A 13,001-nucleotide genomic window follows, 5' to 3' on the forward strand; every position below is an offset into this window, starting at 1 on the left:
CCAGGGCAAGTGCAAAACTGATGGAGCATATGTTTTTAGAAGAAGCCATGGCCTCTATGAATCCCAAATAAAGTAAGGTCTCGCAGCGCCTGCTGTGCTATTGTATGCTGCTACATATGAGAACTGTGAAGGTATAACATGGTATACAAATATCTCCCCATTAGTTGTGGCTGTAGGAGTTACCCTTTTGCAGAGTAGATTTAAACTGTTTCCATATCATGTACAGTGACAAAAGGATATCTGCAAGTAGCCAAGATATAACTATTTTCCTTTCTATATTTTTTCAGTATGTGCACTACCACAGTAGTGGGTGCTTGCAGGGATGCTGCAGGAGATTGTGTATATAGTCTAGTATTACAGTGCTTCCACAGCTTCTACTGCTGGCAGTTATACTGTCAAAAGGTGTTTCTACATATCTTATGTCTGCCCCATTACTGATCCTTCCAGCCACACACTGTCTGCATATGAACAGACTCACAACAGAGAGACAGCTGTGTCACTCTACAAGCTTCTAACTTAATGGTACCACAGTCTTCTAAATCAGCAATATGGCTGCAATACCCATCTGCCCTCCCAAATGGTGTGACACAACAGATAACTCTGATTTTATGTCTGTGCTAAGCACATGACCCCCCCCCATTATTGTCTGTTTGTTCGGTTCCCCATTGTTGTCTGTATACACTGATGAAGACTGAGCCTTGTTCAGCCAGCTGCATGCCCTCTATAGTGTCACCTAAGACTGACATTTTGTGGGCTGTTTGTGGCAGTGGCACACTGAAAGAACACTAATACATTCCTTTTATTGTTTGTGGAAATCATTTCGGAAACACATTTTACCTTTTACACATCAAAAAGCCTGTTGTGTAGACTGTGGGCTTGAAATACATGCTGCTACATCACAATGTGTGCAGACATTCCTTACAATTCGTCTTTTACCCCTCACCCCCATACCACCATCCTCTGTATACATGTAGAATGCCTAGAATTCACTCATGTCTCCCACATGTCTCCCAGCCTTGGTCTGCAATGTACTGCTTGGCTCAGAATATCACTTCCATGTATATGCATACACATGCACAGGAATTGCCCTCACCCTACTGAACAAATTGTTTTCTGGACCTTATATGAATGAATGTTTTCTTCTAGGGGTGTTCTTTTGTGCTCACTTTATTTTGAATGCTACATGACCTACTGGCATTACATGTACTGGGTACTGGGTTCTGCATACAAGCTAACCCTCTGCACAGTCATACAGCTTCACTGGAGATTGCTTTACAAGCTGCATTTAAAATATTTTTGAATCACATTTTATGTCAGTGGTAGAGATTTGGGGATTGGGGAAGTAAAAATGTGTGGGACAGTGATTACTCAGTGTTGTGACTGGTGTACTCCTCACACCTCTTTTGTGATTGATTTACTCCTCCCACCTCTTTTGTGATTGGAGTACACCTCCTACCTCTTTTACATTCATGCTGGGTGTATTGGCTCCATGAGATTAGGCAATGATTTCTCAGAAGACCTTGGTTACACTGCCCCAGCTCTTCTGGAATCCAGTCCTGCCAATGGTGCTCTTTTTATCTACTTAAAACAAAGTGTGTTTACCTGTTAACAAATGTTTGGTGAACCATATTATTATAAATCCTTAACTGGAAGAAAAACAATTATCCATATCTCAGCCTTTCCTAGAACATATTCTGTTATTCAATGGTATCAAAACCAGAAGTAAAAGAAACAACCTTGCCACATTCTTACCTCCAAAAATTGACCCTTTCAGTGTAAACCCAAATAAGAGCTTAACTGGAACAATTGAGATAGACTTTCCAGGTGCGGCTATACCAATAATAACAGCAGTTCCCCAGTCTGGGCGGCAGGCATCCACAGCAGATTTCTAAAATTAAGCATCACATTGTAAATGTTCAGAATGTGCCTACAGTCTGTGTAAAAAAATAAGTATTTTTTACCACTTATAAAAGGTCTGTTTCTTCATGTGATGGAATATTTGATATATTGTTTTGAAACAAAACTACTTAGCTTCAGACAGTTCTTCACACTTATTTATTGCTTGTAACCTTGAAAGTGACCAACCAACAGATACTACAAATGGATTTTGGCACAAGTATTTATTTATGTCTGTCAGCAAAACAGTTTAGCTCCATTAAATAACAAGGCTGCTAGCACTGTGGAAAAGACAGACACAGCAAACTTCTTAGTGCTTTCATTCAGTTTAATAAAAATGAATTTCATCAGAAACACACCCATTACAACTTACACACTTAAATAAATATTAAAAAGTCACATGATAAAAATCAACCAATAAATGACAATAAATTACTAATGAACTTATTTGTAAACATGCCAAATTCTAAATCTAAAAAACATGATTATAACTTTTGTGCTTGTAAAAAGCACTTGCTGTTAATCATATCATTTAGACCAGGAAACTGATCTTAACAAAATCTGCCATAATATTTCATGGCATTCCAACAAAGTTTTATAATCTCCACTAAATAAATCAGTACCAACTCTTTCTAATACAAAAAAAATGAAAACTTCTTAAGTCTAGAGCACAGCAGAATGTCTAGCTAATGCATTAGACATATCCTTTTTACGAATGGCCAAAAAGTATGCTCATAAATGCATTTGTTTAATGCTCTAATGGTCTTTCCTATGTAAAAATGATTGCAGAAATTAGAGAAAGCTGAATACACGTTTGTCGTGTTACAGGTATAATATCCTTTACCCACAACAATTTTATTCACGTGTTTGAATTCTAATGTAGAAGTATCCATAATGTACCTACATTGTTTGCATGTCCACAAGGATACGTACCACTTCTTAGATCACAAATCTGTTTTGTGTTGTTAGAACCCCTTTCCAAGACAGACTTAATATTAACAGTTTTATAACTAAAAATTGTCCGATCACCTAATATCTTGGAAAGTTCAGAATTTCCCAAAACCACTTTCCAATTTTCTGAAATGATGTTCCTAATCATTACCATATCATTAGTAATGGGAATAGGAAAAGCCAAAGTATAAGTATCAGTAGTCTTTGTGGTGACTTCAGAGTACTTGTCAACCACTTCTCTCATATACCTCAAAATAGGTCAGGGCTTGTGTTCCCTTAACTTTAATACCTCTGCTATAATTATATCTAACCAATGAGATTCATATCCCCTTTGCTTAAAAAAATCCACAAAGCTTATGTACTTTATCTAAAAAGATTTCATTGTTGCTAGTCAAACTACTAAGTCAAATTAATTGACCCTTGACCACCCCTCTTTTCATATGACTGGGGTGTAATCTGTCATAATGCAGATATTGATTAACAAATGTGTATTTTCTAAAAATACTAGTTTCAGACATTGAATGTATTTGGTTAAAAGTCAAATGCAAATCTAAGAAGTCAATACTGTCACCAAAATGGCCTACAGTAAATTTCAAAAATTCAGTGGTACAATATAGATCGTAAACAAAGGATAAAAAAAGTGTCATAATCCCCCTCCCACAAAATTATCAGATGGTCAATGTAACATCTATAAAACAAAATATTTTTGGCTAAGGATGTGTAGTTAGAAATCTCATCTCCCACATCGCCATAACCAAATTTGCGAAGGACAGTGCTACCAGAGACCCCATGGCAATACCAGACACTTGTTGGAACAAATTACCTTCAAATCTAAAAAACTGTTTTCTAAAACAAGTTCCATCAGAATACAAATGGTATTAATGATGTTATTATTTAAACCAGTGTATTGGCTCAAATAGTCCCTCAAATATTCTACACCAATATCTTGATCTATACACGGGTATAGAGAGACAACATCCATAGATGCAAATTTGAAGGGCTTGTCAAGACTACTTAGTCGACTTAACAATTCCAACAAGTGCCATGAATTACGAAGATAAAATTTAGAATCCTGTATTATAGAGTTGAATAATTTGTCAAGCCAAATCGAAATGGGTTCCATCTTGGAAAAACTCGCAGACACTATTGGCCGAAAAGGAGGAAAATCTCTATCTTTGTGTACCTTAGGGATGCCAATTAGTGTCACAAGTTAAGGATGTTCAACTAACAAAAAATTGTACACAGAGAAATCAAAATTTCCTTGACCAAACAAATTAAATAGACATGTATCAAGCCTAAGGAAACTCTGTGTAATGAAATCCGTTGTGACTTTCTTATAACACGTTACATCATTTAGCATCCTATAAATAGTTGCACAATAATCAACAGACTTCATTATAACTATAGAACTGCCTTTGTAGGCTTTCATTACACGCTATTCTCGATTGGCTGCCAAATTCTCTAGGGCCAACAACTCTCCATGAGGAAGATTATGCTTGATGTTAGAATTAATCCTCAAATTTCTAAATTGTTGTTCACATATGTTCCCATAAACTTGTAACGTGGGATTCAACACAGGGTTATAAACACTCTTTCTCTTGACACCAAATTCATGTGCCACTGACTCTGTCACTCCATCAAAAATGTACTTGAAATTAAGCTTTCTCAAATATAATTTAAGGTCAACAATTAACCTAGATACATTAAATGTATTAGATGGAATGAAAGATAAAACTCTCTTTAAGACAGAAACAGTGCTATAATTCTATCTAACCAATGAGATTCACCAGCTAAAGATTCACCAGTCAAATTAAGCACATTAATGAAAAAGTCTAATTCTTTCTGCGACCCTTCCCTATCCCCCTGCTTCACGTCTACACCTTGCTGGACAACCTGGGAGTCTTTTTGTTTCCAAAACTGTCCACCAAAAAAGGCCCAGCATTGTTGATGACTGAAGCTGGTTAGGCAGATAAAGTGGAAGCGATTACATTGTCTTTATTGCCACCCCCATTATTAACTTGTCCAGGGCAAAACCACAGAAGTAGTCACTAACGGAATGGGACATGCAAACAGTGTATGTACATTATGGGTACCTCTACAGTAGAATTCAAACAAATGAATAAAATTGTCATGGGTAAAGGATATTATACCTGTAACACGACAAATGTTCTGTATTCAGCTTTCTGTAATTCCTGCGATCATTTTTACATAGGGAAGGCCATTAGAGCATTAAACAAACCCATGTATGAACATACTTTGCCCATTTGTAAAAATAATATGTCTAATGCATTAGCTAGACATTCTGCTGTGTGTTCTAGTTTTAAGAAGTTTTCATTTTTTGTATTAGAAAGAGTTGGTACTGATTTATTTAGTGGAGATTATAAAACTTTGTTGGAATGCCGTAAAACATTACAGCAGATTTTGTTAGAGCAGATCAGTTTCCTGGTCTAAACAATATGATTAACATCAAATGCTTTTTAGAAGCACAAAAGTTATAATCATGTTTTTTTTAGATTTAGAATTTCACATGTTTACAAATAAATTCATTAGTAATTTCTTGTCATTTATTGGTTGATTTTTATCATGTGAATTTTTGTACTATTTATTTGAGTGTGTCAGTTGTAATGGGTGTGTTTCTGATGAAGTTCATTTTCTGAACGAAAAAGCTAAGAAGTTTGCTGTGTCTGTCTTTTTCACAGTGCTAGCAGCCTTGTTATTTAGTTTGTTTTTGGTACTGGAGGTGTTTTCAGTTTAGCCTCATTCCCATTTTGATATAAGAATTTGTCCATAATAATATGCATTTGGAAGAAGTTTCCTTATATTTCTAATGTATGTGATGATGAAAGGACACAGCTGCAATGTCAGTTGGATCTAAGGGAACAATTCTACACTCTACGATGCTCTGAAGGATTTTCATCAATTAAGTCCCCTTTGAAATTATCCATTACTGAAATGTTTTTTAGCAGACATGCACCAGCCTAATGGAAAAATATCCCAGATAACAGAAGAGGGGCAAAGGTGAGGTGAAAAGGGCAGCCTTCCTCGATGCAAGGTGTCAGGGGGCATGATTCCTGGCAGATGCCGATCAGTGGTAGCACAATAATGACATTAAGTTTCTGATTGCCAGTATTGCATTTCCTGTCAGTGTTGATGTGCTATGGCTACAGCACTCCATGTGTAAAGTTTGGATGTAGCAAAAGAGGTTTGCACCAATTATTTGGAAATAAATAACCTTTTCCATTGATTCAGAGCTCCATGGAGGATCTTTCTACTCCTCAACATGGAGGAAAATACTTTGTTTTTTCTCCTCAGCTTAGAGTAGAAGAGCAGGGTGCCATATCAGGGCTGCAGTTGGTACCACAACACCTTGCTATGTCTCTGCTAGATAATATCAGACAAGTTGACAATATAGTTCAGTTCACGCAGAAACTAAAAAGATAACATGCTCAAGAGAATATATGTAATTGTTTTACAGATCCTGGCTAAGTTACAAATACCACTGCTTCAGATCTGTGTGCACCTACACCATGGATGATAGCTAATCATGTTAATTCCAACCTTTAATGCATATTGCAGGTGTTACTGTCTCATTCTGAACTTTTTGGAAAAGTTGTACTTTGCATATATATTTTGTAAGGCATGTCCATGGTGTTCCTCTAACTATTCACCATCCTGTTTCCTCTTCCTCTTGAGAGGGGGGACTCCGGACACTGATGGCTGATCTGAAACTGGTTGCTGTTTACAAAGGAATTGAAGGGAAACCCTGAGCCAACCTAGCCTAACCCTACGTGGGAGGTTGGCTTGGGCCATGGCAGGGAGACCTATCAAGAGACAGTTATCAAGTGATAAAATGCTCCTTAGCTACAGGTGCAGGGGATCTTACATGAAGGGTAACCAAAGGGGATTTATAAATCCTAGGGGAACATCCCTGGATTCTGGCTTGGGGGGATGATATTCACTCTGGCTTCCACTGTGGAGATTTTACTCTCCCTTTTATTGATAATCAAGTGATGTTCTGCGCTAGACATGGGGGGGTGGGCTTGTGTCCAATGAGAAGTGCAGGCCTGTGCATCACTCCAATGGAATGTCAGTTCAGTCCCATCTGCAGTAACATAATCTTAATACAAGTAGAGCTTTTTTGCATATTTATAAAGAACATGCAACCTATCCAAGTTTAACCAAGAACTGTTAATTATTAAACTATCATCTATTAACTGGAACTTCCTAAAAAATCCTTCCTTTAGATGATGCTGTAAATGAATTAAATACAACTTTTCTAAATATCCTAAATAACCTTCCACCTCCTAGGAGGAAGAGGCTAAAAACAAATAATGCAATTTGGCTATCCAAAAAGAGTAGAATGTTAATGCAAGACAGAGAAAAGGCATGGAAAGAATGGCAAAATTATAAAACCCTCAGCATCTTAAAAACTTTAGAATGCTTCACAATTGTTCTTAAAAGTAAATAAATGATGACAAAAAACTATACTATAAACTTTCTGAATAATACTAAACATAAAACTAAAAAAAGTTGTACATCCATTACAGAAATCATACATCCTGGCCAAAAATTCAACCCAAACCTTTTTCCCTATAACTCACCACTCGAATCTGCAATACAATTCAACTCTTAGTTTATGGATAGTATAGCATTTCTAACCAAGGATTCCTCAACATCTAATTTCAACCCTGTCCAACAGCCACATATCACCACATTTACTTTCACCTTCAAACCTGTGCCCACATCCTATATAAAACTACTCTTAAAGAAACTTAAGCCATGCTCTTCTTCAGCTAAACAACTTCCAATCGAGTACCTATAAATAGCAGCCAATAGCATTTTCTACCCTGTCTCAATCCTTATAAATAGGCCAGTCCAGGAATCCCGCATTCCCTCTTTCTGGAAAAAAAGTTAACACATTATCCCTCTGCACAAAGAAGGAAATTCAGCAGAGATTAATAATTTTAGACCTATAGCAAGCTTCTCTCTCCTCACCAAAATACTTCAAAAATGAATTTAAAACATTCTGCTAGACTATCTCCTGCAGGAAGAACTCCTATCCCCTAAACAACATGGTTTTCATCCTTCCCATAGTACTAGCACTGCCCTTCTAAGTTATACTGATACTGTCAATAAAGCTTGAGATAATGACAAGCTAGCATCTTCTTTATTTCTAGACTTGTCTAAAGCCTTCAACATAGTTTGTCGCACCAAACATCCTTACTAGGTCTGTCTCAGCCCACCTTTCTGAGGTTCAGCGGCTACCTCTCCAAAATGTATTAGTCAGTAAAATGGCATTCCAATCTCTCCTTACCTGCCAGTCATCACCGGTGTACCACAAGGCTCTATCCTTGGTCCTCTCCTCTTAAACATTTTCAGCAACATCCTCTATACACCTACACAACAGGCCAACCTAATAAAATATGCAGATGATTCCACTCTCATTTGCACATCTGATAACATGGTACACCTCCAAAAAATCCCTCAGGAAGGTTAAACAGCAACTAAAATGTAGCTTTGTAACTCACAACTCATGCTCAACCCCAAAAAAGACCAAACTACTACTTTATTTCCTCAAATCCCACTCTCATAAAAAAATAAAAATTAAAGTTCTCTCTCTTGTTAATATAACCATTGAAGTAATTTCTCATAGCAAATTATTAGGGGTGATAGTGAATGATAAGCTTATATTTGACCTGCATATACAAAACTGCATAATAAAAACCTGTCAAAAACTAGGGATGCGTTACACAGTCAAAACTTTCTCACTGATGCAACTAAAGCTACACTTGCCACTACTCATCTCCTCTCCACACTTCTTTATGCTGCTCCCATCCTTACTAACCACCAAACCACACAAAAATTAAAACTTGACCTATGCTATAACAAAGTTGCTAAATTTGTAGCAAATACCCCTTTCAGAACCCAGCACTGTATAGTGCTAAAAATTCTAAATTTGTTAGAACTGCCTCAACTAACATTTACATAGTTTCTTACCACCTGTAAAATTATCCAACATACAGCTGTCTGTCCAGCACTAGAAACCATTCTACTCAACTGTGCACCAGTCAGTCATTGTGATCCAGTGATCAAAAACTCATGTATGTCTATAAACCTATCAAATCTGCTGGGCATTGTCTGTACTCGTACAAGATTGCCAAGGCCTGCAACTCCTTACCTGTATCCATCAGGTCAATACCCTCCCTCCCATCTTTCAAAACAACTCTGGAAGACTTCCTAGCTAAAACCCGTCTCTGTTCTTGCTCAAAACCAGGATAAACTATATCCCTAAATATGAACAAGTACTTTTTCATTCGTTATATCTCCTTACTCTCCCTTCTTCACTCACTTCCTTACTTCTATCAAATTCTTTTCCATGACTTTCCCTCTAAATATACCATGTCTGTTTTCACCTCGATTCATATTGCAATTTCTGTTTGTATTAGACTAACTTACCTTTCATTTCTCTACGAACTGTCTAAAATGTCTATAAATATTAAATGATCATCATATAACTTGTTCTGTTTCTTAACCAATGGTTTTATAATATGTCTAATTTGTTATAATTATTCAAACTGCAGATGTGTTTGTTTTATTTTTGATTACAAAATGATTGTTCTTAAAATTTTTGTAATAATTTGGAGCTTTTCTCCCTGGGCCACAACTGAAAATGGGCTTTTACCCAGTCGGACTTTCCTGATAATCAAATGTGAATAAATAAATACATACATACATACATACATACACACATACATACATAAATGTGCTAAGGGACCACAATCTCAGAGGCTGCAGCAGCAATAGGCAAAAGGGCTGGGGATGCTGATCGAGTGCTTCTACTAAACTGATGCACTCAGACCTAGGTATCTCAGATGGTCCTGAAAGTTCATGGGTCTTCCCTCTTTTTGTCCTGACAGAAGCACTTTTCATTTCAATTTTGCAATTAATGCCCAGACCACCTGGCTGCATATATCTGCAGACATGATGAATAAACTTAACAGGGCTGAATGCCTCTGGTCTGGTGCACGTTGGACTTCTGACTTTAAACACTTTGGATGAAAATATTAACAGATACCACAGCTAGCCATATTGTGCTCTGGACCTTGTCAGAAAACACACTAAAATGGAAGTCTTCATGTTGCATTTGGCACTTACAAGGGGTCCCATTCAGAAACTCAACTCTTCAAAAAGTCAAACCTCATATTGTTAAGACCATATGATCAACTTTTCAGAAATCTGAAGCTTCTGAACAGAGATTGTGGTACAGTGGGGATCAGGGAATTAACCCTTTTCCCCACTTAGTGCAATCTCAGAGTTGGCATATATTATATACAATGGGCGTAGGAGTGCAGGGGGGGCTCCCCCCTTCAAAAACAGATTTTTGTTGTTTTCTGAAGTTCAGCTTTCCATAAAGTCAGTCATATGGTCCTGACCATATGAAATTCAACTTTTGAAAAGTCAAGCTTCAGAATGGGATCCATCTCTTATAAGCATATTTGGTAGCTTACTCAAAAGCAGATATACCTCAACATCTCCTCTGTTTTCTGGAAATCTGCTCACAAACAAACAATCAGCAATCTTTTGTTGCAAAGTTATGATTATAACAAATGGTCCCAATGAGGTATTTGTCTCTCAGCAGTCTTCAGTTGGCAGGACTGTGACACACTCTCTTGTACTGAACATGTGCATGGGAAGAAAGAACTCAAGGATGGCGAGGGCAATCACAGTGTATATATATATATATATATATATATATATATATATATATATATATATATATATATATAATATATATATATATATATATATACCAGCTACATTAGGATAACTGAAATAAGCTGATGTCAGCCAGATCATGGAGGAAGGTTAATCATCTTTGAAAGTCAAGCCAGACATCATATTCAGCTGGCAGCAGACTTACATTATTGAGGTATGACTATAGTGGTGACCCATAAAAAACGTGTTTCTTGAGATGACTTTGCAACTTTAAAAATATTACTTGCATATTACTGACAGTTGTTATATTAGCAGGTTCTTGCATGCAGTAATACACCTCAATGGTCCGGTGATGCACCTGTTGTATTTTTGTACTATGACTTCTAAATGCACTGATGTCCTGCTGGTCCAGAAATATCCTAACGTCGTTACCTTTCTCAAAGGTACTCATGAAGTGTGTGTGTGTGTGGCCTGTAGTAACACCGTAATTTCCTACATCATGATCTTCTCCAGCCACTTAAATTCCTTCTGCCCACATAAAGACAATTACACTTGTGGTTACATATGTGGACCAGCATATGTATGAATGACAGTCCATGCAAGCTTACAAATGCCTTCATACAGTCTCTGACACTCATATGGTGGCCACAGGTCTGTTCATTAATACAGTGCAATCATTCTGACACTATGCCTTGATGTGGCACCTATGGGCATGGTAGCTAAGCTTACCATTCCTCACACGTGCATTTAGCACAGTCTATGCCTAATGTAATGATGGCCCACTGCCTCTCATAACATTTTTATGCTGTCTGCACACACACAGTACAGTGTGGTACCACCTGCATGGCAAGACTGTGATAAGGACACTGCCTGCATTCTTTTTTCCCTGTCAGGTTGAGACTCCCCAAAAACGGAATACAACGTCTCCTGACAGTTCCCTGTGCTCCATCATGTTGATGCCAAAATGGCTGCAAATTGTCGTGTCAGTTCCTTCAGCCCAGACAATTTCAGCTCACTTTACCAGACTGCAACTACTCCTGCTAGTCTTCTCTGTCCTGTCAGGCTGGGTCCCCTATACAGTGCATAGGTCAAGACCTATATAGTGTTACACCACATATTCCACAGTATGTGCTGCAGTCATGTGCCCTTGAGTTGTGAATATACAGTATCAAGATTAATTATCAGTTGTCTCTTTTTTATGCTTCCCTGTATATAGCAGTGCATGCTGATATCCACTTTATTCTGATTCTCAGCATTGCTTGCTTTAATGTAATTTCCCATAAAATGGCAAGCATGTTTTTTATTTTGCCAAAATAAGCTTGTAGTATGTTTATTATGCTAATGAAGTGAATTAGGAAGATCATCTGTGAAACATGCCAAAAACTGAATGTGTTAACACTCCTATTCTACTGTATAAGAATAATTTCTGCTCATTTATGGGATGGGTGACCATGTACACTGTGTGTACCTGTGAGTCTGGCAATGCTAATTTCACAGACTATCATGCAATTTCAAGGGCTTTGAAGTCATATTGAGTGTGGGGGTGCCTGACAAACCTGACTGTATTACTGGCACTTTGCATCACACTAGTCACCATGTGCACTACAGGTTCATAGGTACATACTAAGCTAACGACCACCACGGCCTTTACAAGCCTAGATGTGCAATCAAACCCAAATGTGTCCCTATGTATCACAGGCATTTATTAGGAGGGGGTATGTTAGTTATACATTTCTAGAGATTATATAGGAAGGAGTATGTTAGACAGGCAGACACTAATGCCCAAACTATCAGAGACAAGGAGGCCAAACCTGGGGTGAACTTCTGATTTTCCATCCATTGGTCAAGGTTATGCTTTAATAGGGTTAGAGATTAACCACTTCACATGTATGGGAAGCCTGATCCAGATCCTGGGTATCCTCTGAGACACATAGCTGTCTCACCAACAAAAACTGATTTATTTCACAAGCAAAATTTAAAATCCTTGAATCTTGTGGTTCTGATAATGTTCGTCTTGCAGATGTGCAAAATGTCCATAAGAGCTGGACCCGAGAATGCCTTGCATGCCAGGCATAAATCACATCTCAGTAAGCTGTAGGATACAGACTATAAAGACAAGGCTTTAAGATGATCCATACAGGACAATGTGTTTATACTCTGGAGTCGCCTGATAAGGAACCTATGTAGGTGTTACAACTCTTGCATGTGTCTGGTCAGATACATACTGCAGGGGGTATTATACTCAACAGTGGGTCTGATAAGGGCCAAATAAGGTGCCACAGTGACTTCCTTGGGCCCGGATACCATACCTTTACTTAATAAGTTGGGCAACATAGAATGATTTTCTTACCACCTTGGCTACATGTTGGTCAAAGGCCAAATTGCATATGTTTCCCCATCTCTGACAACTAGGTCAGCTCTTGGCCTGGAGGCCCTTA

General features: G+C 37.7%; 1 protein-coding gene across 2 annotated transcripts in view; it reads right to left on the minus strand.

Annotated features, from left to right (window-relative positions):
- The window catches only part of LOC122793406 (alcohol dehydrogenase class-3-like), a 765,188-nt gene that overhangs the window by 509,462 nt on the left and 242,725 nt on the right, over window positions 1-13,001 (minus strand). For both annotated transcript variants that reach the window (XM_044061384.1, XM_044061383.1), the window contains exon 7: window positions 1,753-1,888. In XM_044061384.1, coding sequence (XP_043917319.1) covers window positions 1,753-1,888 — 136 coding nt within the window. The remainder of the gene's footprint in view (window positions 1-1,752; window positions 1,889-13,001) is intronic.

The sequence above is a fragment of the Protopterus annectens genome, chromosome 2.part0, assembly GCF_019279795.1.
Source record: "Protopterus annectens isolate FY-2018-M chromosome 2.part0, PAN1.0, whole genome shotgun sequence".
Classification (NCBI taxonomy): Eukaryota; Metazoa; Chordata; order Ceratodontiformes; family Protopteridae; genus Protopterus; species Protopterus annectens.